Source organism: Natator depressus, chromosome 5, assembly GCF_965152275.1.
Source record: "Natator depressus isolate rNatDep1 chromosome 5, rNatDep2.hap1, whole genome shotgun sequence".
NCBI lineage: Eukaryota > Metazoa > Chordata > Testudines > Cheloniidae > Natator > Natator depressus.
In genome coordinates, this window is record NC_134238.1 from 119,227,531 (window position 1) to 119,254,667 (window position 27,137).

At 40.1% G+C, this 27,137-nt stretch overlaps 1 protein-coding gene across 4 annotated transcripts; it reads left to right on the forward strand.

Annotated features, from left to right (window-relative positions):
- Positions 1–151: 151 nt before the first annotated feature.
- On the forward strand, positions 152–27,137 carry HSDL2 (hydroxysteroid dehydrogenase like 2). Of its 4 annotated transcripts, none has more exons than XM_074953524.1 (11): positions 152–308; positions 3,595–3,758; positions 5,742–5,840; positions 6,034–6,148; positions 10,249–10,352; positions 11,412–11,510; positions 21,469–21,663; positions 22,186–22,257; positions 24,979–25,209; positions 25,539–25,667; positions 26,960–27,137. In XM_074953524.1, the coding sequence occupies exons 1-11, from the start codon at positions 292–294 to the stop codon at positions 27,070–27,072; spliced, it is 1,338 nt and encodes a 445-aa protein (XP_074809625.1). In that variant the 5' UTR covers positions 152–291; the 3' UTR covers positions 27,073–27,137. The 4 variants fall into 4 exon arrangements, with proteins under 4 accessions (XP_074809625.1, XP_074809626.1, XP_074809623.1 ...); XM_074953525.1 differs by having other exon boundaries at positions 154–308; positions 25,000–25,209; XM_074953522.1 differs by lacking the exon at positions 152–308 and adding an exon at positions 2,087–2,145.

A 27,137-nucleotide genomic window follows, 5' to 3' on the forward strand; every position in this document is an offset into this window, starting at 1 on the left:
ATGCGTTGCTGCGAGAACAGTGCCTCGGCCACTGGTTGCCATGGGGGTGGGGCTAGGTAACCAGGAGGCGGTCGGGGGGCGGGGCGGGCGGTGACGTGTCGCCCCCATTGTTGTGCCCTTTCCCCCAGTGCCGCTCGGCCGTTGGAATCCAGCGCGCCAGGCCCGAGCCTGCGAGAGACGCGCCGCGCGCCGGCCTTGGGGCTCGCCTTCCACCGCCCCCCCCTCCCCCGCCGCTGTCCCTCTCTCCGTCCGGGGGGCTCGGCCTCCTCGCGGCGCACGCGGCTGTCGGCCATGCTGCCCAACACCGGGTAAGCGGGACCGCTCTGTCCCTGCGAGCATCCGCCCGTGCCCCCCTCCCCCCGTCTGCCTGCGCCCCCCCCCGAGCCCCGCCTGTCTGCCCGCGCCGCCCCCCCCCGAGCCTCGCCTGTCTGCCTGCACCCTTCCCCCCTGCTTCCCCGCCCTTGCCCTTTTCTGTCTGCCATGGGTCCAGCCCCGTGCCCCCCAGGGTCTGTGCCCATTCCCATCCCACCTGTCCTACGTCCATATCCATCCCTCCTTGTGCTTGTCTGTCTGCTCCCCCCCCCGCCGTCAGTCTGTCTGCACCTGTCATATGCGCCCCACTCCCCCCCCCCCCGCTTAAAGTGGTCTGAAAAAAGTGGTTGGGGGGGGCATCATAATATGGAAGCAGCAGCAGCAGCTTTGGTAAGATGGGAGAGTAAAGCTCAGTGACCGTGTCCCCATTCCATTTTTCCCCTTTTCGATTCCCCCCTCTCCAGTTTAAGCTTTGGGGACCCCTCTGCATGCCAGCTTATGCCCCCACCTGCATTCATGTGTCTCAAGCTGTGAGCCAGGGTGCGTGTGTCCAGCGTGCGTGTGTCCAGCTGTGAGCCAGGGTGCGTGTGTCCAGCGTGTCCAGGGTGCTGCGAAATGGGATCATCTCCCTTGTGGTGTATTTTGTGCTTTCTGGACTCAGCTTTGTGGGTGCTATGTTCATCCATAGTGTACTCTGGACAAAGCAACCAGTCACATAAAATATTCTTGAGGGTTTAAAATTTTTTTTTTTAGTAGAGTTAATGTGAGTTGTTCCTTATTTCTCACAGTAATTTGCCTGGTTGTTATTCACATAGCAGTGTGAATGTACTAAGTAACAGCCCCAAAGGACTTGCAATATATAGGCTCCTACACAATTGGGCAGAATAGCAGTGCAGAATGGGCTAGCTAGTTTTAAGTGATTCATTATCAATCATATTTATTACTGTATTGCCTAAGGACCAACCATGAGTGGGATCCTGTTATGTCAGACACTGTACAAATATAGAGTAGTTGACAGTCCCTGTCTTGAAGACCTTTTAATCTAAATAGATGTGAAAGATGGAGGGAACGAGAAAGGAGTATAACATACAAGTAAGTGTCTTAGTGACTGGTTAACCCCCAAAAAGGCTTGTTGAAAAAGAATAGAGGTATATGAGCATATACTCATAGTGATGCTCCCCTTGCCCCCATGAGTTTTCAAGGCCAGGCTCTAAAGTCTGGGAGAGGTAAAGCTCTTCAAAGAAAAGGTTGCCAGAATTGTTTTATAGGAGCCAAACATTGCACTTTTCCATAGTCTTGTTTTCAGAAACTGCTAAACCATTTTGTCTGAAATTTTCCAAAAAGCAACCTGAGGTAGAAGCCTAGCATGGACATTTTTTTGCCCAAACAGTTAAAGTTTGGCAAAGTTGTAAGCAACTGAAAACAAGATGTTATAATGAGATGTGTCAGGTATCCTTAATAATGAGCAGTACTACCAACCCCCCATACAATCTTTATATAATAAAAACGTAGCCTATATTATAGACCTAAAAGGATCTTTTTTCCCTTTTCCATAATAGCCATTTTCCTCTTAATAGGTTGGTTTTCTTTGTGTCGAACAAACCAAAGTACAAAACTATGTTATAACATCCATGTTGTAACTGGGATCCTGATTTTGTAACTGCAGAGTAGATGGGATCAAAGGGAGCTGCCAGGAGAGAAGTTTCAGCAGGGCAAAGGGCATGAGGCCGTTGGTGGGAGGAATTGAATGCAGAGATATGGACAATGAGAGAGCTATGGAGAGTTTTGTATGACTTGCCGAGCAATATATTTAAGACTAGAAGATTTTGCAATGTAAATGATTAATCCAAATTATTTAGTGTAGCCCTTGCTCTAAAAAGTGGATCAACTTCATGGGTTTATATCTTTTGAATTTAGGGACAACTAATGCTTTTTCCTTTTGTTGGCCGTGCTGGCTCTGCAGAAACTAGAATCTAGTCAAGTAACTTTTGAGCTTTATTTGAGTTCTCTTGATCTTATAGCTGCATGTTCACCAATTGACCTCAATCCTGCAGTGGGATCTGCTAGACCAGGCCCCTGCAGGGCTCTGTTGACTTCAGTGGAACTCTGCCGGGGTATACGGATTTGTGCTAGTGGATCCGGTTGCTAGAACAGGTGACTGGGTCCCAGTCTTGCTCTTTCAAGGCCAGAGAATTTTCTCTTTTGAGTGTATTGGGAATAGGAGTGTGCTCAGAGTTTGCAGAAAGCTAGCTGAGACCCAGAGAAAAGTTATGAATAAAGACTGGCCCAGATTTTCAACAGTATGTATGCTGAAGTGCATGTGTGCACAGCACTGTATGTGTGTGTGTGTATGTCTGTATGCAAATTGGGGTTGCTCTTGCGTGGATTTGTGCACATTTGAAAATTTAGATCTTTGGTTTTTCACTAAATAATGGAAAATAGTTGACAGTTACAGATTTTATGCAGAACAACAAAATACACTTCCCTTTTTTGGAAAACCTATCACTTAAGAGAGAGGATTGTCAAATACTTCTTTTAAATTCAGTAATACTTTGCTTATATACCAAATTTTGACCTCAGGCTGTAATATGTTTACAAAGATAAGATAGTTTTATTGCACTCATTTTAAAGTTAGTTTAAATCAAGGTACAGGGAAGGTATAAAGGGCATAATTTTTAAACTTGACATCAATAGGAGCTCACCAACTCTGAAAACCAGAACACTTATTTTTGGGGGGCTTCGACACCTCCCTGCAGCCCCTGGCACATTATGTTAGTGTTGTGATTATGAACTGAAACATCAGATCATGTTTAAGTTAGAACACTGCTGTTTTTATGTTTAGAATTCTGTAATTTATAACACACTTTGCAAGCTGTGTAAGTGGATTATGCTATGCAGAAGAAGTTTGAGATTTCAGTTCAGACACTGCACTCTTACTCTATTATCAGACTGCAGCACTTATAAAAGTTATTGTTTGAAATCATGTGTTGAGTATTCTTGCAAAACGGAGAGGATCCATTTGTGTGGCTCAGGTGGTCTTTTTGGCCCTACTGTCTATAAACATGTTAAATTATCCACCTGCACTGACTCTGTCATATAATGTTGTACTGCAGCTTAATAAGTTTCTGGTATACCTACATTAAAACTTATATATAAGAAATAGTCAAAAATTTTAGCACTAATTGTAATTATTTTTCCTCTTAAAGATAACTTAGAAGTCACTTAATTTATTGTTTTCACACTGGAATAAATGACCACCCCCCCCCCCCCCCCGGTTTCTAGGAAGTTAGCAGGATGTACTCTCTTCATCACGGGTGCAAGCCGTGGCATTGGCAAAGCAATTGCTTTGAAGGCTGCAAAGGACGGTGCAAACATTGTAATAGCTGCTAAGACAGGCGAACCTCATCGCACTCTCCCAGGAACGATCTACACTGCTGCAGAAGAGAGTAAGTTTTAAACAGAGAGGATGGTCTTGTTAATGTGTTTGACTGGGACTCTGGAGACCCAAATTCATTTCCTGGCTCTGCCACAGACTGTGACACCTTGGGCAAATCACTTAGTCTCTCTCAGCTCCAGTTGCCCAAATGTAAACTAGGGATAATACTTGCTCTATCTCACAGGGGTGTTGTCAAGGTAAATGTACTAATGTGTGTGAGGTGTGAAGAGTCTATGGTGATGGAGACTGTGTATCTGTATAAAGTGTATGTGCATAGATATAGATATGTGGATAGAGAGTTTATGGTATTGGCACATACTATTCATTACTTTAAAGTTTCTTTTAAGTGTTTATTAAATGGTAGTCATAGAATAAAGTGTGATGTGATATTCCAGTTGAAAAAAAAACTTCCTAGAATTTGATTATTGTGGTAATGAAATAATAGTTGGTTAGATATGACTTGAGTTTCTTTAATTCCAAATTTTTTACAATTAAAAATATCCATTGAACCATTAATTTAACATGTGCCTCACCTAACAAACATGTTAAAAGTATTTTATTTTAAAGAAGTAGCGCCACTACAATTGTTTCCTTATTTTAAGCCAAGCTACTATTTGTTGCCAAAATAACGCGTGCAAATTTACAGCATTAGAACAGTCAACCCAGGTGCACACCTATGTTTACGCACATACATCAATAGGATCTAGCCCTAAAACAGTATTTAGTTTGGTTATTTCTTTCAAGAATTTTCACAAAAGGAAGAGCATGAGTTAAATTACTCCTGTATGTTTCTTAATAGTGGTATGCTGTAGTCTCCATGATTTATTTGGGGGGAAGCAGTATGATAGAGCGAGAAGCAGCAATCCTTATTTAGGTTGCATAGTATTTTTCAATATAAAAATTCTTCAGACCGTTTTAAAGTGCTCTAGTACTTCTATGGTTTGCAGCAGCTCTTCAAAATTTGTCAGGGGAATAGGTCTGAGGTCGGGAGCCATGTAATTCCAGGCAGGTTTGGTAGGCTTATGAGCCACCTCATGTCAGTTTTATTCACCGCATCCTGCTCTTAACTTGTTACCAACCGTCCCCCGCCCCCAGTTTGCGCATGCAGTGCCCCATCATGCCTCTCACAAAACACATCTGGTCAGGACGCAGACAAAGTAAATTCTCCATCCATTCCCCCCTCAAAGTACCCTTTGGCCTAGGGAATGGTGCACAGGGCTGGGAACAAAGAGACCTCTGCTCACTAGAGCTTACTCTGTTCTTTAAATAAATAAATCGGCTTGCTAGAGAAACACTTCCTTCTTATTTTTCCTGCCTCCAAAGTGTAGAATTCCTCCCTCTATTCCCACAAATTATCCTGGCATGAAGATCAGGATGAGCAATATTTACTCCTGGACCTGTGACTGGCCCTTTTCCAATCAGTTTAAGCAGTATGACGTTGCTTATTTTAAAACAAATATTTTATTTTTTTAAAGGTACATTTGGAACACTACAAATTTATAGTGATTGAAGAACAGGCCATACTTTAACTTTTAGCTTTTTCCCAATAATTTGAAGTATTCCCCCTTTCTCCAAGGAAGTCTCGCTGAAGAATGCATAATTGCAGATTCCCCTTTACCTTTCATCGTCAAACAGTAGAAGATGTTGCTGCATAGGAAAGTTAGTTTTCTCTTAGGAATGAATGTGTCTGTGTGTACTGACCCCCTAATGCCACTGTGTGGGCTTGTGATCCTTTGCAGCTCTTAAATTTTCTGGTTTGCCACAGTTATTAACTCTCATTCCTGTGAGGTGTTGAGCAACTTTGACTCCTATTGAAGCCAGTGGAAGTTGATGGTGCTCTGTAGCTGTAAAGATTGCATCATATGTTTCTGAAGTCTGTTTGATAATCATTACCAATGCTCAGAGAATATTTTATCCCTTTGCTCAGTGTAAGAGCAAGTTCAAAATGAAATGTCTTTTTTTTTTTTCTTTTTTTTCTTTTTCCACTATACAGTTGAAGCTGCTGGAGGAAAGGCTTTACCATGCATCGTCAATGTGAGGGAAGAACAGCAAATAGTTGACGCAGTGGAGAAAGCTGTACAGAAATTTGGAGGTATAATGAGTGATCATGGAGGGTGTTCTGTGTGTGTTAATGAAAAGCCTTCTAAATTTTCTGTCAAAATAGTCAAAAGGTTAGCTTAAAAAAATTGAATAAACTTGGATAGTACACTTTGTTTTTTCTCTGCTTTTTGTTTTAAATGGTAGAGTTTAAAATATTAACACAAAATGAATTATTTTAAAATCAGGAATAGACATTTTGGTGAACAATGCGAGTGCTATCTCCTTGACTGGCACCTTGGAAACTCCTACAAAGAAAGTGGATCTTATGATGAGTGCTAACGCAAGAGGAACCTATCTTGCGTAAGTACTATATGGGGGGAAACTAAATTGTTTAAATACATCAGTAGATTTAATTACATAATTTTCAACCTAGTTAACAATATCACTTCATGCAGTAACTTTTATAGTTATCTTATTATGCTAACTTTTTAATTTGAGGTGAAAGTTTAAGGTATAAGGTGTGTGTGCATGTACACACACGTACATACATGAATGAATAATTGAGAGATTCTGAATGAATGGTTGAAGATTAACTCTTGCAACTCTATTTTGGGTTGAAAGACTAAAGGATGTGTCATTGGAAAGGTTTTCTCCTAGGTTTGCAGTAAGATCTAGGGCACAGATCTACAAAGATATTTAGGCCCCTAACATACTTTGAAAGTAATGGAAGTAAGGAGCATAAATACCTTTGTGGATCTGGTCCTTAATGTCTGATTTTGAATGCTGGTGACTTTGTGACACAGAAGTATTCAGGCTCTCCATACAGGAAACAAACAGCTAAGTTAATGCAGTTCTGGCAAATGAACTTCAGATCGTAAGACCCCAGGTTTTGCTAAAACTTTCCTGTTCTCTTGTTCTAAATGAAATCATTATAAATGTTAAATCACTTTGTATATTTTTGTGATGGGTGTATCTTAATTGTAAATTGCCTTCTTACAAGTGTTCCTTTTCAGCCCTATGAAGGAAAAATGCCTGTCAAATGATTTACAGTAAACAAATCAGAATAATTAAGAAGGAAATCAATTTTCAGTGAAAGAAAATGTGGTCTACAATTCCATCATAACAATATTGCTTTCATTACTTCATCAAATATCACTGAGAGTTGACTCCACAATTGTATGGCTCTTTTTATATTTTGTTCATCTTTCCAAATTGGTAATACACTAAAATGAAATCTCATATTTTCTAGGCACTTAGTGTATCATTTTTTAAAAATTGTTCAGAATTGGGGAAACCTTAATTTTGAGGCTTTCATTCAATTAATGCTTGTGGTGATCAAGGAGCTCTTTGATCTTTTGAATTCTATTCTTCGCACGACATCCGTAGTGCTACATTATTAAGATTAATTTGTTTTTAAAATCATATTGTCTGAGTAATGAACCTAACCTAGTGAAAAGGAATTGCATATTTGTTTGAAATGATTCTGATCTTTTAAAAATAGTATAAAACCTGTGGGGGTGGGGAGGGAGAAGGGGGTTGCTATAAAAGTAGTTTAAAAATGGTAAACAACAAAAACACTTTTCTGTTTCTTATACTATATGTTGTACTAAAGAAGCTATACTTAAGGAGGTGGTCTTTGTTTTAGTTTTTTCCTAACGTAGTTGTAACGTGTTACTTAACTATGGGTAAAGTGCCACAGTTCATTCGGGAAAATCATCCTTTAGAATAACAGGCAGGAAAACATTTCAAGAAAATATTGAAAAACACCCTATGAATGTCTGTTGCTACATTGCCACATCTCTGAATAAGTACTCTTTTCTCGTTTACAATATTACAGTAGTATTTTTCTCAATAATGGCAACCACATTTCCTCGGTCGTGACATTAACTCTGATTAATATCTGTAAGAAGTGCTGACATTGCTATCTCTTCTTTTTTTGCTACAGTGCATTAAAAGGGGAAAATAGCTGTAGTTTTGTGTTGTTACCCATTGACAAATATGAAAGATAAATGACACCCAAAGAAAAATATTTACCAGGTGTTGTCAGTTGGTGTGCGTGTATGCTCTCTCTGTAATGCTGTCCCAGCCATGCACAGATAGTTGGTTCAGCAGACCTCGATAGTACTACCCAGAAAGAAAGATCACCGGCATGGTTCAGTGACAAAGGCACTCGGCCAGGTTTATTGCCCTTAAGGCATGGTATTGGTGCCCTGGCTCTGTGGTTACAGGTGCACTAACACACGAGTGCCCACTGGCAAGGAACAGCTCAGTCAGCACGAGGAATTTCTGTTGTCCCCTCAGCCTCACAAATGGTTAAGGTGATGTATCCCGATATTTATAGACTGAGACGAACAACTTACATATCACCATACGTGTTTCATGACATTTGCTTGTTACCTCCCCTAGTATCTTGCTCCAGGCATTTCTGCTGTCAACCCTCTATCTGGTGTTAGGTCAGGATGTACCTGGGCTAATCTTTTGGAGAGTGTTCACAGACATACCCAGTATCTGTTGCTGCTTAGGAGTGCCTGTGTCCTAGCAACACTAGCAATACCTTGGCCAAGATCATGTGTCAGACAGTAAATTTATAAGCATCAGCTTTAATACATGGCCTGACTTTGGTTCATGACATGGCCTAACTTTGACTATGGTTCAGGCCTCAGATCTTATACCACGCCCACTGCTCCAGGCTCGCTCTGTCTCCTACACCAGGGAATGGTCTTTGTTACTACCACTGTAACTATTAGTTCAGAAGACCTAGGGCATAATCTATCCACACACTTCATCCCCTTTTTTCTTCTTCCCTTGCTGCTTGTGTAGCCAGGTTCTATTAATAAATGTGTGAAAAGTCAGTTCTTTAATGAGATTTGTGGTAAACTCCACGTGCAGGATACTACATTTATTAAGATTAGTAGCATGGTTGTGTGTGGTTTTTAAATTTTCTATTTTATACATGTTCTTATCAACATGGTCTTGGTTCACACACTTGCAGAAAATTAAAGCATACATTAATTTGAGTTATACAGTATCAAAAAAATTGCATTGAAAGGCACTCTCCATCTCAACCAAAACCATCCTTGCCCAACCCTTCCACTGAGAAATATAATGGCTGCACGTGCCTTACAAAGTGCCCAGAAGGTGAATGGACTTGGGCTTGTTGGACCAAAGGAAGAAGCAGATTTCATAGTCATGGCTGTAGCCTTTGGAATTGAAGGCAAACATTGTTTTTCTTCAGATGAGAAGTAATTTAATGTCTGATAACATAAAAATTAAACATTTTGTTTAAATATTTGAGTTCTGGTTGACTGTGAAGCAATTATTAAAGTAGACTGGAAATGTGTTTAATCCTACTTACTATTTTAATACTTTATTGTGGCATAACCTAGAGATCTTAACCAGATTCAGGCCCTGGTGTGCTGTGCACTGTTCAGACTTACAGTAAATGACAATCTCTACTCCCCAAATTGTTGACAGTCTGAAGCCGCACCTCTGTAATTGACTGCACATAACTGCATGTAGTCAGTTGTGGGATAGGGGTCTAAAAGCTTATATCAGTTTCTCGCTACTAACTAACTATCGTAAATTACATCACTTTCCAACAGATATCCATTTGTAGCACTAGGTTTAGAGATGGCAATTGTATTGACCAGCTTTTATAAAAAACAGTTTGCATCTTATTTATGGTAACAAGTGCCTTATACACTGTAAAGTCTTTGGACTTTTGAACTGAAGAAAATGGGTGCAGTTTTCTTTTTAACGGAGAATGGGATTTTCCCTATAGTATGTTTTTGTGAAAGGGAAAATACTTAAAGGATGACATGCATGGCTAATGTGGAAGAAAAACCTCTCTGCTTAATACATTGGATAAATGGTTTAACAGTCTGAAAATATCTAGCTAAAAGTGTCACAATTAGAGCTCCTGAGTGCTGAGCACTTCTGAAAATCTGCCTCCATTTGTGGGTTTTAAGTTGTTTTGGAAAATCTGGCCCAGTGTGCATGCATAAATATTAGGAAGGACTTTTCATTTAGATAAGATGACATTATTATCTTGGTTCTCTGTTTAGATTAAGCAGAATATTGATATGAGGGCAGGTGCAAAGGGGGGGGGGGGGAGGGGGACAGGGATAGCTCTGGTTTGAGCATTGGCCTGCTAAACCCAGGGTTGTGAGATCAATCCTTAAGGGGGCCATTTAGGGATCTGTGGCAAAAATTGGGGTTTGGTCCTGCTTTGAGCAGGGAGTTGGACTAGATGACCTCCTGAGATAGATAGATATAATATATAATTTTTTATAATTAAAAAAAAAATGGAGTAGATTACTTTGAGATCTTTTATTTTAAAAGATGCTGTGTGTCCACTGGCATCTTTAAAAGATAGTGGCTTTGCCAAAATTATAAAATTTTTGTTTAAAAGAGATGCACCTGACAACTACTAACATGTCTAATTTTTGTTTCATTTTCAGGTCTAAAATATGCCTTCCTCACTTAAGAAGGAGTAACATTGCTCATATCCTTAACATTAGCCCACCACTTAACCTGAATCCCATATGGTTCAAAAATCATTGTGGTAGGTGGTGTTATATTTACTTATTTTTAAAATGTTTTTAAAATGAATAATTATGAAATGCACAAGAGTGACAGGCCTGGATACTGAAGCCCTTGCTTTACCATAGCCTGTACTGTACCTGTTGTTTCTGGGGAAGCCTAAACAACATGCCTCATGACTATTTCAGGGGTGAGAGGGTAATTCACTCTCCATGGCCCTGTTAGTCCTTTCCCATATAAAGAATACCATTGACATAATTCCATGAAACACCATGGTAGATGGTAATAGTTGTCCTAATCATTTCCTTACCTAAAAAACAGACAAAATTACCCCCGATTTGTCATTCTTTTATAAGAATAATGAAATACAATTTTCTAGTCATGTGGGCCAGAAGCAAGTCATAGACCCTATGTGTACGGAACAGCTTGATGACAATTCTGCTGTCTCTGTGCTCTTCAAAGTGTTTTGTGCCAAAGGATGGCAAAAACTTAATTTTTCAAACCTACAGTGAAACTAGATCACCTTCTTTGCCTGTAGTTTCTGTAGTTGCCATTTTAGTACAGTTGAAACAATAATAAATGGCAACATAAAGAAGTTAATCTTGACAGAACAAGAAGCGATGGTCTCAAGTTGCAGTGGGGGAGGTCTAGGTTGGCTATTAGGACACACTATTTCACTAGGAGGGTGGTGAAGCACTGGAATGGGTTACCTAGGGAGGTGGTGGAATATCCATCCTTAGAGGTTTTTAAGGCCCAGCTTGACAAAGCCCTGGCTGGGATGGTTTAGTTGGTGTTGGTCCTGCTTTGAGCAGGGGGTTGGACTAGATGACCTCCTGAGGTCTCTTCCAACTCTAATCTTGTATGATTCTAGATTCAAAACTTTTAGTTAATTAAAAAGTTCAATGCAGACCCATTCTCTTCCCAGTTCTTACTTTATGCAGATTGTTCCACGCTAAGGAACTTCTTTTTAATAAATAATTACACTACATCAAGGAGTAAAGAATTAAATCAGTGAATCTTAAAATTTTGTCACAGACATTACGTTTTTACCTGACTAAATAAAATTCTTACTTTGTCTTAGCTTATACCATTTCTAAATATGGCATGTCTATGTGCGTGCTGGGGATGGCAGAAGAATTTAGAGGAGAAGTTGCAGTCAATGCTTTATGGCCTCAAACAGGTGACTTGTTTTAAGATACTATAATGTTCTCTTTGATGTTAGTAGTTGTATTTCTTCTCTGCTCAACCTTCCATCTTGCAGACCTCGTGTATGTCACTTTGAATAGGCTTTCTTAAGATTGTTCAGAGCAGGTATTTGAAAATGAGTTCACTGTTCTGAGGGGTGGGGTTTTTTTCTTTGTTTTTTGTTGGTTTTCATTGCTCAGATTCAGTGTTTTTCCTACAAAATACTGGTGTCTGGTAGATGCACCACTCTTTCATAGTTGTTAGGCCACTGACTGTAATCAAATGGCTGACCGCATGCTCTGCAAATAGTGAGTGGCTGCTTACTAGCAGCTTATTTATGCCTTACATTTGACTGAAGCAACCTGTGGAGTGTTTGGCTCACTTGACCCGCTTTAAAAAAAAATATTTTTAAAGGTTTCATTTGCCCATTGCTTTTCTGAAGTTCATTTACTCTGTTCCCTTTTTAACGTGCACAGGACTCTGATGTGAACAGCATCACAAAGGGATTATCATTTGTTATGTTATCTTTAATATGTGCTGTGCATCTGTGCCTCTGAGAAGATATTTGACAAGAAGCAAGTTCTGATAGTGTTTGGAAGGCCTGACTACTTTGTCCTGCCTCAGCGCAGGGGGCTGGGCTTGATGACTCTTTGAGATCCCTTCCAGTCCTACGTTTTTATGATTCTATGATATTTAAATACTTATCAGATTCCTCTCAGCCTTCTCTTCTCTTCTCTAGAATAAATGTGCCCAGTTATATAAACTTTTCCTTTTAGGTCATGTTTTCTAAACCTTTTATTTTTTGTTGCTTTCCTCTGGACTCTGTCTAGTTTGTTCACATCTTTCTTATAGTGTGGTGTCCAAAACTGGACACAGTACTACCACTCAGGCCCCACCGGTGCCGAGTAGAGTGGGACAGTTACCTCCCAAGTCTTACATGCAACGCTCCTGTTACTACACCCCAGAATACTAGCCTTTTTTGAAGCTGCATCATGTTGTTCACTCATATTCAATTTGTGACCCACTATAAGCCCCAGATTCTTTTCAGTGGTACTGTCACCTAGTCAGTTATTCCCCATTTTGTAGGTGTGCATTTGATTTTTTTTTTTCCATTGTAAGTGAAGTACTGTGCACGTTGTTGAATTTCATCTTGTTGATTTCAGACCAATTCTCCAATTGGTCAAGAATTCTGAATTCTAATCCTGCCCTCCAAAGTGCTCATAAAAGGTTGTTATAAAGAGGACTTACAATCAATTGGTCTTCATGTCTGCCGAAGTTGGGACAAGAAGTGATTGGCTTATTTTGCAGCAAGGGAGATATAGGTTGGATGTTAGGAAAAGTAAGCATAATTAAGCACTGGAACACAGGGTACCTAGAGAGTTTGTGGAATCCCCATCACTGGAAACTTTTAAGAACAGGTTAGAAAAACACCTGTCAAAGATAGTCTAGATATACTTGGTCCTGCCTCAGCATGGGGTGATCGATTAGATGAGATTGTACTGGCACAACAACTTTGGTTTAAAAAAAGTCACATATCTAATTGAAATAATTATACTGGTACAAAAACTGTATGTAGACGGGGCCTTAGTCTCTCATTTTGAAGAAAACAATAATTGAACCAAGTAAGATTATTTTGAGAATCAAAGGTATGGGCTACATTATACTTTATTCTAGTGTTTTCCTTTGCAAAATTTAGATATTTTCCTTCTCTTCCACCTGCACAATAAGTTACACTATCCCTGTAGAAACAGACAGATCTACACATTAGTGATTTAAAGCAAATGAATGTAGGAAGGTCCAAATGTGTTTCTTAACATTTGTTCTTATTTCTCATTAGTCTGTCCAGAGCTGCTCATTACTTTAGACATAAATAACTTAACTAAAAATCTCTTATGACCCCTTGAGCAGCAAAGTAAATCTGTCGAGTTTATATTTTAAAGGTTTTGATTTTTTTGGATGTTTGTTAATTGTTTAAGTGTTCAGTTTGTAATGCTTTGACTGGAGGTAACCAGATTTAAAGTTGCGGGGAACAGCTTGAAAAATAGAACATAACTCTTCTCAGTATTTTATCCATCTTCTAAGGCTTACCCTCTCTGCACATAGGTCAATATGGCTTAAATGTCTTTTTAATTTAGGATATATTATAAGGCATAGCCACTTACAGATGTGATTTGAAAAAAGGAAAAGTGCTATACAGGATCATAGGGACAGCTTTCATATGCTGCTTATACTCATTCGAATATGAAGAGTACATGCATGCTTAGAATTCTAGCATATTGGGCACATACACTGAGTAATAAGGTTTGCACCTTTGCACCACTAATATATTTCAAAATTGTACTTTAATTGTATTCTTAAATGATTCAACTTATGTGCTTCAAAGGAAAGTGTGAAACAACTGTGGAACTAGAAAATTGCAAACTCTAGTGGCACTCCAATAAAAAAGGGACTTGTTGCTGTTGATTAAAATGTCCTAAAAAAGAAATCAGATGTTTCTATCAATTACATCTTTGTGAATCTGTGTCTGAGAAGTAGCTGGAATTCTCTTCCTTCCTTTCCCTCCCTCCTTTGCTCCAAAAGCTTTATGGTCATTTTGACCTACTGCTATTATCATAAGTTAAACTATCAAACAAAGTTAAAAAACTGAATTAAATTTTGTATGTGAATTTAGTACTTACAACAGGTGGTGAATTGACACTCTCCGAGATTGAAGTCCTTTCTTTGAACAAAAGAACAGGTAGAACAGATGGCAAAAATGAAGCTTCTGCATGCTGCCCTGCCAATATGCTTCAGCCCCGACTTGGGGAGATCACCTCTAGCATTTGTCTATACTAGGAGACTTTCCTAGTTAAACACAGTTCATAATAGCTAAGTTAGCTGACCTGGTGCTAACCACAACTTTATGACAAGTAGAGAAAAGGGCAAGTTAGGGTAAGCCACTTGTAGTTAAAACCAGGGCCGTCCTTAGGATTTATGGGGCCCTACGCAGTATTATTAAACTGGTGCCTCTATGCCCGATGGCAGCCCGGGCTTGCAGCCCCAGGGTGGGGGAGGGCAGCAAAGGATATGGAGACGCCCGGCCCGCCTCATGGCGACGGAGAATCACAGTTCCCTGCAGAGACCCCCGTACCCTCTCCCTCACGCAGAACCCTCTGTGTTTCTTCTCTAAAAGAAGGTAAGTTTTTTAGGATTTAAATAGCTCTGATTCCATAGAAACTGCCTCTCCTAACCCAACTGAGTTATTCTGTGGTCTTCTTTTTTTTCCTGCCCTGACGCTGGATCCTGTAGGAGAGTCCAAGCTTAAAGGCTGTGTTCCTTGCAGAAGCAAAATGTCTGTGACAGACTCCTGTATATCTGATGTTCTTGTGGCTTGGGTAGAAGGGCTTTTGCCCAACAGATATTTGTTTGCTACTCTGGCCCACAAGGATCTTGAGTATTGGCTTCAGTGCATGCAGATGGAAGAAGCTCCTGTAGCTCTCCAGGTTCACAGTCTCTGCTCCTTCAAAACCCTAATCCCTGTGGCTGTCCAAGTTCAGGTCAGAGAGATGCTCTATTCTGAGAGGGCCTTGGAAGCCAAAAACAGCTTGGGTTTTGTCACTAAAGTTGTCTTTCTCATTATCAAGTAACAAGGAGAAGGCACCAAAATGGATTGATTTAAATCAACAAGTAGTAAACCTTGGTTTACCTACTTGATTTTAATCTTGTTTTGCATTTGTACTTCTTAGTCCTTTTCCTAAAGAAAGGTTGATGCTTATTGGTTGGTAACCATTAAAACATGTTGATTTGCAACTAAATGTACCATTTACCCAAAATTTGATGTTACAATGTATGCTCCTGGTTGGCAAGAAGTATTTGTGCATATTTATTTAAGCAGTTATATAGTTTAACATCTATTTATTCAGATTCCTAACTTTTCCATTTTTATTATGTTAGAAAATGGTGATTGACACATTTCTTATTTACTAGAGGATTAATCTTTTTACTCATGTTTTATGTGAAGCTCTACTTGGCTGGAAAGTGAAATTCAATTTAAAAACACATCATTTAAGGATTTTTTTTTTATTAGATTAAATAAAACTACCTTAAATGTGCTGGATACATAAGAGAAAAAAGTAGTTTTTATCAAATATGTCTTGCATTTAAAAGTGATTTTAAAAAAAAAAGTATTATAAAGGTATACTTCATTGGATGGAGGGATGCACTAGATTACCTCATGAGGTCCCTTCCAGCTCTACATTTCTATGATTATTTGTAGTTAGCAGAGTGAACTGATTTTATGGTTACGCTATCCTTCAGGACTTTAGAACTCATGGATCGCATCCACTCACCAGTTTTTATTTAGACACTGGAAGAGGAAAAGAGGCTTGCCTGCTTTTTCAACTCTAAGTTGGAGTCTTAAATTTAAACGAACTAGTCAGTGAACTAAACTAGTTGAGTAAACTGAAATTAAGATATTCTCTCTGTGCTTCACAAATTGTGGGTCCGGATGCTTAGTCAGTGACTTCTACCAGCTCAGTAGTTTGATTTAAAAAAACAAAACAAAAACTTCTTCATCAAATGTGTACTGCTCGAATATTTTTCAATTTAAATTATTTTTATATAATAAGTAATATAGCAAGTTTAGGACTTAACATAGGTTGCCAGAATTTCAAATTTAATTTTAAGTATTTTTATTTTTAAAAAGAAAAATGTATTTATATCAAACCAGTTTTTTGACCATTCATCACTTTGTTTTTTAAATCCACTCTGGATGGAACCTTCACTCCCTCTGAGTTCCATTTCTGTTGCAAGAGATCTAAGTGTGGTGCATTCAGCAGGGAAATTGTCCAGTTCCAAAAAAGGAACTTTTAATTCTTGGAGTACTGAGGGAGAAGTCTTCATCCACAATTCTAGGGCCTGTGTTGCCTTCCCTGCTGCTGAATGAAGGATCAGCTTCCCCCAAAGAGGTTGCACTCCCTTCTTCTGGTCTTAGCCCCTCTTGGCTCTGTAGGAGATTCAGGAGAGAGGCTATCCACTCTCCCCTGCCCTAGACTCTAACCTTCATTTTAGTTGAGTAGAAGCCCATTTCTAAATACTTCATCACTGAGGAGGGTGCCAAGGATTTCCACAGTCTGCCTTGCTGCTGTCTGGAATAAAGCGCGAGGCTCGCTGTTTTGGGGGCCCTTGTTTCCCTACACCTCATACTAGGCATTCCTTGGTTCTACTTTCAGTACTTCAGTACAACCCCTCCCCGTTGGGGTTTCAAGCCCCGCTTTGGCCTTCATGGGCTAACTTCAGTTTATCCTTATGGAGGCTGTCCACCATCTCCCACCATAGAGTCAGCAATCAAAGAGGTGGGGTGGGAGAGGAAATGGTTCTTTTGTCTCCCCACGCCATATTCCATTCCTATGAAATTGGCCTCTAAACCTGTGTAATTCCAAAAGGGTGGTAGAACTAATAGCACCTGTGCAATCACACATAACAGGCGCTCTCAGTCCTGGCTAAGTAAACATGTTCAAACTTGATATTTTTTGTGTGGAAAGTTACTACTTTTAATTATACACCTCTACCCTGATATAATGTGACCCCATATAATACGAATTCGGATATAACGCGGTAAAGCAGCGCTCCGGGGGGGCGGGGCTGTGCACTCCAGTGGATCAAAGCAAGTTCGATATAACGCGGTTTCACCTATAATGCGGTAAGATTTTTTTGGCTCCCAAGGACAGCGTTATATCGGGGTAGAGGTGTTTTTGAACATATATCACCCTATCTTTTTTTTTTAAAGCACTTGTATCTTACAAATTAAGTATTTAAAAATACTGTTGGATACACTAGAAGCTCTCTCTATTTTGTGTGAGGCTCATCACAGGAGCCTTCAAAACCTGATGCACTGAAGAGCCACTCTTCAAGCAACAACAACATATTCTAATAAATTTCTTTTGTTTATAAAGTGCCCTCTGTGCGAGTCTGCACAGTAATTTATAAGGTAATTAAAAACTTTCTGTAAAATCAAATATTCTATATGCAGACTAAACTTTATAGTAGTGAATGTCTTCCCTAATTCACTTTAAGAGCATTAGAAACGTAAGGTAAGGCTTTCAAAGTATCTGTAATTCAATGTCTGCCTCCATGATCACAGTATCCTAAATTAAGGAGGAGGAATAATAGCTTAAAATCTTTTGAATGTACAAAAGCAGTCTCAAAATGTTTATCTTCAAAATACATGAAAAAGAAAGATTACCTGAAAATTGTTATCACGTCCTAAGAGAGAAGAATGAAGTAGTTGTGTGGCATCTAAAATACTGTGAACCATTATCTTTTTAATGAATCCACTGAAATTTAATGTGAATCTATTTGATTAACTTTGTTCCCTGTAGCTTATCACTTTGCTAAAATGGATGTAAATTATTTCTTATTAACGCTTGATTTTGGTTTAAGCAGATGTCTGGTCTTCTATTCATGGAGAAAATCAAGCTTGTCTGAAACCAAAAGAATAAATGTATTTGAGTGAAGCCCTGCCTGCTCTGTGGGGATCATAAAGATTCCATGGACTTTTCTGAAGAGTAGGGGGAAAAGCCTATTGTCATAGAATCATAGAATATCAGGGTTGGAGGGGACCTCAGGAAGTCATCTAGTCCAACCCCCTGCTCAAAGCAGGACCAATCCCCAATTAAATCATCCCAGCCAGGGCTTTGACAAGACTGACCGTAAAAACCTCTAAGGAAGGAGATTCCACCACTTCCCTAGGTAACCCATTCCAGTGCTTCACCACCCTCCTAGTGAAACTAGGAAAAACTCCTAGTGAAAAAGTTTTTCCTAATATCCAACCTAAACCTCCCTCACTGCAACTTGAGACCATTACTCCTTGTTCTGTCATCTGGTACCACTGAGAACGGTCTAGAGCCATCCTTGTTGGAACCCCCTTTCAGGTAGTTGAAAGCAGCTATCAAATCCCCCCTCATTCTTCTCTTCTGCAGACTAAATAATCCCAGTTCCCTCAGCCTCTCCTCATAAATCATGTGCTCCAGCCCCCTAATCATTTTTGTTGCTGTCCGTTGGACTCTTTCCAATTTTTCCACATCCTTCTTATAGTGTGGGGCTCAAAACTGGACACAGTACTCCAGATGAGGCCTCACCAATTCCGAATAGACGGGAATGATCACGTCCGTCAATCTGCTGGCAATGCTCCTACTTATACACCCCCAAATGCTGTTAGCCTTCTTGGCAACAAGGGCATACTGTTGACTCATATCCAGCTTCTCGTCCACTGTAACCCCTAGGTCCTTTTCTGCAGAACTGCTGCCTAGCCCCTAGGTCCCTAGTCTGTAGCAGTGCATGGGATTCTTTAGTCGTAAGTGCAGGACTCTGCACTTGTCCTTGTTGAACGTCATCAGATTTCTTTTGGCACATTCCTCTAACCTGTCTAGGTCCCTCTGTATCCTATCCCTACCCTACAGGGTATCTACCAGTTCTCCCAGTTTAGTGTCATCTGCAAACTTGCTGAGGGTGCAATCCATGCCATCCTCCAGATCGTTAATGAAGATATTGAACAAAACCGGCCCCAGGACCAACCCTTGGGGCACTCTGCTCGATACCGGCTGCCAACTAGACATGGAGCCATTGATCACTACCTGTTGAGCCCAATGATCTAGCCAGCTTTCTGTCCACCTTATAGTCGATTCATCCAGTCCATACTTGTTTAACTTGCTGGCAAGAATACTGTGGGAGACAGTATCGAAAGCTTTGCTAAAGTCAAGGAACAACACGTCCACTGCTTTCCCCTCATCCACAGAGCCAGTTATCTCATCATAGAAGGCAATTAGGTTAGTCAGGCATGACTTGCCCTTGGTGAATCCATGCTGACTGTTCCTGATCACTTTCCTCTCCTCAAAGTGCTTCAAAATTATTCCTTGAGGACGTGCTCCATGATGTTTCCAGGGACTGAGGTGAGGCTGACTGGCCTGTAGTTCTCAGGATCCTCCTCCTTCCCTTTTTTAAAGATGGGCACTACATTAGCCTTTCTCCAGTCATCCGGGACTTCCCCGGATCGCCATGAGTTTTCAAAGATAATGGTCAATGGCTCTGCAATCACATCCGCCAACTCCTTTAGCACTCTTGGATGCAACGCATCCGGCCCCATGAACTTGTGCTCGTCCAGCTTTTCTAAATAGTCCTGAACTACTTCTTTCTCCACAGAGGGCTGGTCACCTCCTCCCCATGCTGTGCTTCCCAGTGCAGTAGTCTGGGAGTTGACCTTGTTTGTGAAGACAGAGGCAAAAAAAAGCATTGAGTACATTAGCTTTCTCCACATCCTCTGTCACTAGGTTGCCTCCCTCATTCAGTAAGGGGCTCACACTTTCCTTGACTTTCTTCTTGTTGCTAACATACCTGAAGAAACCCTTCTTGTTACTCTTAACATCTCTTGCTAGCTGCAACTCCAGGTGTGATTTGGCCTTCCTGATTTCACTCCTGCATCCCCGAGCAATATTTTTATACTCCTCCCTGGTCATTTGTCTAATCTTCCTCTTCTTGTAAACTTCTTTTTTGTGTTCAAGATCAGCAAGGATTTCACTGTGAAGCCAAGCTGGTCGCCTGCCATATTTACTATTCTTTCTACACATCGGGATGGTTTGTCCCTGTAATCTCAATAAGGATTCTTTAAAATACAGCCAGCTCTCCTGGACTCCTTTCCCCCTCATGATGTTCTCCCAGGGGATCCTGCCCATCAGTTCCCTGAGGGAGTCAAAGTCTGCTTTTCTGAGGTCCAGGGTCCGTATTCTGCTGCTCTCCTTTCTTCCTTTTGTCAGGATCCTGAACTCAATTATCTCATGGTCACTGCCTCCCAGGTTCCCATCCACTTTTGCTTCCCCTACTAATTCTTCCCAGTTTGTGAGCAGCAGGTCAAGAAGAGCTCTGCCCCTAGTTGGTTCCTCCCTCACTTGCACCAGGAAATTGTCCCCTACACTTTCCAAAAACTTCCTGGATTGTCTGTGCACTGCTGTATTGCTCTCCCAGCAGATATCAGGGTGATTGAAGTCCCCCATAAGAACCAGGGCCTGTGATCTAATAACTTCTGTTAGTTGCCTGAAGAATGCCTTGTCCACGTCATCCACCTGGTCTGGTGGTCTATAGCAGACTCTCACCACGACATCACCCTTGTTGCTCACACTTCTAAACTTAATCCAGAGACTCTCAGGTTTTTCTGCAGTTTCATACTTGAGCTCTGAGCAGTCATACTGCTCTCTTACATACAATGCAACTCCCCCACCTTTTCTGCCCTGTCTGTACTTCCTGAACAGTTTATATCCGTCCATGACAGTACTCCAGTCATGTGAGTTATTCCAATCACATCATAATTCCTTGACTGTGCCAGGACTTCCACTTTTCCCTGCTTGTTTCCCAGGCTTCTTCAATTTGTGTATAGGCACTTAAGATAACTTACTGATCATCCTGCTTTCTCAGTATGAGGCAGGAGTCCTCCCCTCTTGTGCTCTCCTGCTTGTGCTTCCTCCTGGTATCCCACTTCCCCACTTACTTTAGGGCTTTGGTCTCCTTCCCCCGGTGAACCTAATTTAAAGCCCTCCTCACTATTTTAGCCAGCCTGCTGCAAAGATGCTATTCCCTCTCTTCATTAGGTGGAGCCCCTCTTTGCCTAGCAGTCCTTCTTGAACACCATCCCATGGTCAAAGAATCCAAAGCCTTCTCTCCGACACCACCTGTGTAGCCATTCGTTGACTTCCATGATTTGACAGTCCTTGGACAATTCTATTCCATCTTCATTCTTTATTCTTTATTAGTAATAACTTAGTGAGTTTTTTCAGTATTCTGTGTTAATTAGTGCTACAGTTCTTCTCTTTGCATGAAAATAAAACTATGTACTTTGTATCTGTGTGCAGTCGGAGAAAGGAGAAGAACTTTAAAACATCAGTGCTGACCATCAGATTTTCTTTTTTTCTCCCTGAACTTTTTAGCTATACATACGTCTGCTATGGATATGCTGGGAGGAGCCGGTGTGGAACAGCAATGCAGAAAAACTGATATCCTTGCAGATGCTGCATATTGCATTTTAACAAAACCAAAAAGTTTCACAGGAAACTTTGTTATTGATGAAAATCTGCTGAGAGAAGAAGGAATTAAGAATTTTGATGTATATGCAGTTGCACCAGGTAAGAAAGGACATAATGTTAAGAAAGGAAATAAGCTACAAGTAAGTTTATAATCTGTTCTTCTGCTAAAGACCTGTGGATGTTCAGTCCCATGGTACCCTTCTGCATTCCCAGAAACAGTTGGCCCAATCTTCCAGAGCTTCCACTAACTAAATCTTAGTTAACGAAAGGAAAATGTTTCCATGTCACTGATTTACGCAACCTGTTATTCCTCAGCCTGTGATTTCTCTCTCCCCTCCTCAGGCACCCTCTGCTTTTTCTTTTCAATGAAAGGTTTTCCATTGCAACTGCACAAGACTTCTAGTTCTGTTTTATACTTCTTGGAGAACAGACCAAAGTCATAAGTAAAATCTGTCTCTAAAACAAAATATTAGGTACCTGGCTTTCCCTTGCTACTGACTTTTGCTTTCCAGAAGCTGTACAATACCTATTTAGAAGCCTAGACTTTGTTTAATACTGATACAAAAATAGATTATTATTTTTGCTGTTTATCTTCACCTTCCTCACATTATTTTATTTTAGGTCATCCATTGCTACCAGACTTCTTTCTAGATGTAGATCCTAATACTCTAGCTATGAAAATGGAAGCACATGGTAAGAAATTAAGTACTTACATGAAATTCATTCACTGAACCTAATTTCCAATGTTGAAGCTGAAACATAAACGTTGTTCAATATATTTCCTTCCAAGAACTTGGTCTCATGTAAGATACTTGGGGGCAAAAATGGTGTGTGTGTGTGTGTGTGTGTGTTTGGAGGCACTGGCAATGGCTCCCCAGTTAAGGTGGGGTCAAAAACATTTTGCCTTTGATAGGACCTTCACTGTTTCTGATTCAGAGAGTTTTGCCTTACTTTAAAAATTAAAAGCGGGAAGCACTCTTCATAGGTCTGAGTTTTTGGGGGAATCGGGGTCATCAGTGCTTCCTGGAAAAAGAAATAAACAGTCAAAAGCATACTTCTCAGAAATCTTTTGTGATCTGCCTCGCCTAATTGTATACCCTTCTATATAATAATTATAGCTAACTTCCACATTCAAACAGATGTAAACATCACCCTGATTGGAACTGGAGTACTTGTGGCACCTTAGAGACTAACCAGTTTATTTGAGCATAAGCTTTCGTGAGCTACAGCGCACTTCATCGGATGCATACTGTGGAAAATACAGAAGATGTTTGTTTTTATACACAGAAATCATGAAAAAATGGGTGTTTATCACTACAAAAGGTTTTCTCTTCCCCCACCCCACTCTCCTGCTGGTAATAGCTTATGTAAAGTGATCACTCTCCTTACAATGTGTATGATAATCAAGGTGGGGCATTTCCAGCACAAATCCAGGTTTTCTCCCCACACCCACTCTCCTGTTGGTTCCCCCCCCCCCCCCCCCCCGACGTTCTTGTTAAACCCTGGATTTGTGCTGGAAATGGTCCATCTTGATTATCATACACATTGTAAGGAGAGTGATCACTTTACATAAGCTATTACCAACAGGAGAGTCTATAAAAGTATGATTACATGCTGTTCCGCAGGATGGTCTTACGGTTAAGGCACCAGAGTGGGATGCAAGATAATTGTGTGGTTTGTTTTTTGTTTTCCTTTCCCCCAGCTCTGCCACAGACATCTTAGATGATGGTAGTCATTTAAGCCACAGTTTTCAGAGGCAATATTATTTGTTAGTCTTTAGTTGTTTTTGTAACCTGTAATCTGAAAATGATTAATGTAATGTGCTTTTTAAAAAAGCAAACTTTACATAAGAAAACAATGAGCAAGAACAAATCACTTCATAGAATATTCAGCACTATTTTATCACTCAGTTAACTTAATATAGAATTAATTTTCTAAAATATTTTTTAAAAACACTATGCAATCTAATATTAAGTGTAAATTACAAATAAAATCCTCATAGTTAAACACTTATATTGTGCTTAATGTATACGTATCTACTAATCAAAATTCTGACCATCAGTATGGTAGGAGGATGGATCAGTTTACTCCTTTCAAGCCTTCTGGATAACTAACTGCTGAAAGCGACTGCGCATACACATTCTTTACGCAAAATATGTGACTGTTTTGCCTGTCGCAATAATTGACCTTATTCAGTACATACATAACCATTTAAAAGAGAGCCTAGAAAATAATTTTAGTATAATATTACACTCTTTACATAGAGTTTGTTGTAAATAAATTGTGAAAAGGTCAGAATTAAGATTTAATTCAATTTGTTACTGGGGGGGGTTTTCTGTATGTGTGTGTGGGAGGCGAAATATGAATCATGGAAATGTAGGGCTGGCAGAGTCCTTGAGAAGTCATCTAGGCCAGTGGTTCTCAACCTTTTTGGGCTCAGGACCCATTTGTAAATGTTTATGGCCCATTGCAACCCAGAAAATAGTCTGGGGGTGGAGGCCCTTGGGTGGCTTCAGTCGGGTCCTGCCCCCCTCCCCCCCACCAGGGGGGAGGGTTGGGTCTTGCCTGGCACTTACCCCACAGTGGCAGCTCCGACAGCTCCTGTGCTGTGGGGCTAGCTGGGCTTGGCTCTCTGGTCCAGGCGTTGCAACGTCTGTCCTTGGACTGGACCAAATTTGTGTGAGTGGAGTTGTGACCTGGCTCATAGGGTTGCAGTGCCACTCTCTCAAATTTGGCCTACCCGGACTTCCATCATTATGATGGCTGGGCCAAACCTGAGTGGCACTGGGACCCCAGAGAAGGGGTTCTCATGACAGACTTTTTGGTGGCCTCAGAGTGCAGCCGCTTTCACACTTTCCCCTAAAATACTTAATTAGCTTTAAGAAAAACAAATAAATATGCACATATACACGTCCAAATCATTGTAATTTATTTATTGCTAGCTAGTAAGTGTTGTGAAAAGTGATATTCACATACAAATATCACTGTTCACAACAGACTTAATTTGTCCCCATGCTTGGCAGGGCTGAATAAGCCCTGGACGATGGGATAGGGGGGCTAGAGCCTGAAGCCCCACCGCTGGAGCCTACAGAGAGAGAGACACGCACACACACGCACGCTGTAGTCCATCCCCTATTCTGAGCAGGACCAATATAGCTACGCCGTCCCTCAGTGGAGTGTGGGTCATTACAGAGTAAGCTTCAGTTCTTCATCCTCTTTCTTTTTAATATCCACATTGACTAAAAATGCACTTTTCATTCTAAATTTGCTAATTCTTTCTTTTGTTTGGCAGTTGATAAAATATACTTCCTCAGTCTTAAGATCTAGAATGCTGTTGAAGTTTTGAAATGCAGTATGTACTTTTAAACAGATTTTTCTAGCGCAATGGTGTAAAAAAGTATCTACTTTATTCAGTGGAAAAAACCCATCTTCTAGGTGCTTCACCAGTGTTCAGAGAGGGGAAGAAAATAGAATCAGCCAAGCATGAAGGCCCCGATGCAGCCAAGCATGAAGGCCCCGATGGAGCTGAGTCTGCTGCTGCTAAGCCTTTGGGACCTGTTGCAGAAACATTTAAAATTATTCAGGGAGCAATCAGTGAAGATGTTGTAAGGTCTACCCAAGGTGTTTATCTGTTTGAACTATCTGGTAAGGAAGACTTTCTTCTGTTAAATCTTCAGCTACAAATTTACAGTGAAATACATTCAGCATTTGCACAGAGAAAAACTTCATTCTTAGTTCATCCACAGATACAGCGAGTGAAGAGGTTTTTTGTTTGAAACCTTGAAGAATGTGGACACAAGACCTCTTCCCTTCCATTCGTGAAACACTAAACCATTTAAATTAACATAACACTATTATCATAATGTCTTATTACACAATTGACAGCAAGAAAAGTTACCTCCTAGATCGTCAGGAGTTAGGCACAAACTTGTATTTGATGCGCTGTAAACTATTTCCATTGTTCTTGTTTGTAGGTGACGAAGGAGGGACTTGGTACATTGATCTTAAGAACAAAGCTGGGAGCGCAGGAATTGGAGAGCCACCTGTGAAAGTAGATGTGGTTATGAGCATGTCTAGCAATGACTTTGTGAAAATGTTTTCAGGTGAGTAACAAAAGGTTTTACCAAAGTTGAGCCAGGTTTATTAGTGTTTAGAATTATTCAAATGACTAATTGATAATTAGATATTTCTCTCGTTATATGTTCTCATAACCAGATGAATCTTAGGCTTTTGGTAGCTCTAGTGAAAAAATATTATTCCCTGATCTCTCTCCATCTCTTCACTTGTTCTGGTCTGAGAATATGAACCGTGGTGCTATCTTCATGTCACTGAAATCTTAACAGCTAGTTAAGACACTCTCACTTTCCTTCCCAACTTTTAAGATGTTTAAGAAAGGACTCAATAGGTCCATTGATCTTTCTACTAGGTCCAGGCCCAAATAACCTCTCTAAAATTTTTCACACTTACAGTGTGTGAGTATAATGCATCCACAGAGTGCACAAAATTAGTTTTGTTCCAATGTACTGATATCAAATGCACACTCCAGCGCTTGTTTATAAGTGGTATTCAGTGAGTAAAAAGTAGTTTTTGTTCGTTTCAGACTACAAACACGTAAACTTTTGCTAACACTGAATAATTGAGATCAATTTTAACTACAGATCTTGGTAGCAAAATAAGTTAGTTCATTTGTCTCTCTGACCCCTGGAGACTTGAGTTCAAAATACTCAGCTCAAGTAAGATTGCTGTTCTTAATCTAGTCCTTGTTTGGTCATATAACAAAGTCACAATATTCTGCTGCACTCTGGCATTATTAGCAGGCCCAGAATAGGGCTAACAGGAAGTGTATTGGTGAGAAGGAATTGAAAATACTTTTGGAAAGGAAAAATTTCTCCACCGTTTTTAAAAATTGTATTTGGATGCTGTGTTATCTGATACTTTTTCCAGTTTTCCAGTTGAAATAACTATTAACACTCATAGATATTCAGAAGAGACATAGCCAAAATCATAAATTCATCACATACAAAACTGTATATTAGTCATTATGATAAAGTCCACAAAAAGTCACCATAGAATTGTTGGCTCAGAAAAGGGAATATCTCTTAAGCCCTGATTCATCAGTCCATTCCTGTTCAGCAAAACACTTCAGTACATACTTAACTTCAGGTATGTGCTGAAGAGCTTTGCTAAACTGGAACCTTAGGGAAAAAATATTTAATCAAAGAGAAGTGCAATTTGGCTTTCTTAACACTAATCAAAAAGCACCAAAAAATTATATTGAAGAGAAGTTTTTTATAGCATCTGAGAATTAGTAGTCTTTTTTAGTGATGTGTTGTCCCCAGTGCACATCTGTACTACTTTTCTTTTTCCTGATAACATGTTTATTCCCTCTTTTTAGGCAAACTAAAGCCAACCATGGCCTTCATGTCAGGAAAACTGAAAATTAAAGGTAACATGGCCTTAGCAATGAAGTTGGAAAAAATGATGACTCAATTCAGCTCCAAACTGTGACGGGAAGGCTTATTGTTTGGAACATTGTCCTTTAATAAAAATGTAACACTCTTTGTTGTTTAAAA

Excerpts from the sequence above, each read along its gene's own strand:
- HSDL2 (XM_074953522.1), top strand. The coding sequence starts at position 2,102 with ATGACTTGCCGAGCAATATATTTAAGACTAGAAGATTTTGCAAT. Across the intron at positions 6,149-10,248 it reads GCAAGAGGAACCTATCTTGC|GTCTAAAATATGCCTTCCTC; the intron begins GTAAGTACTATA and ends TTTCATTTTCAG. Across the intron at positions 21,664-22,185 it reads TGTATATGCAGTTGCACCAG|GTCATCCATTGCTACCAGAC; the intron begins GTAAGAAAGGAC and ends ATTTTATTTTAG.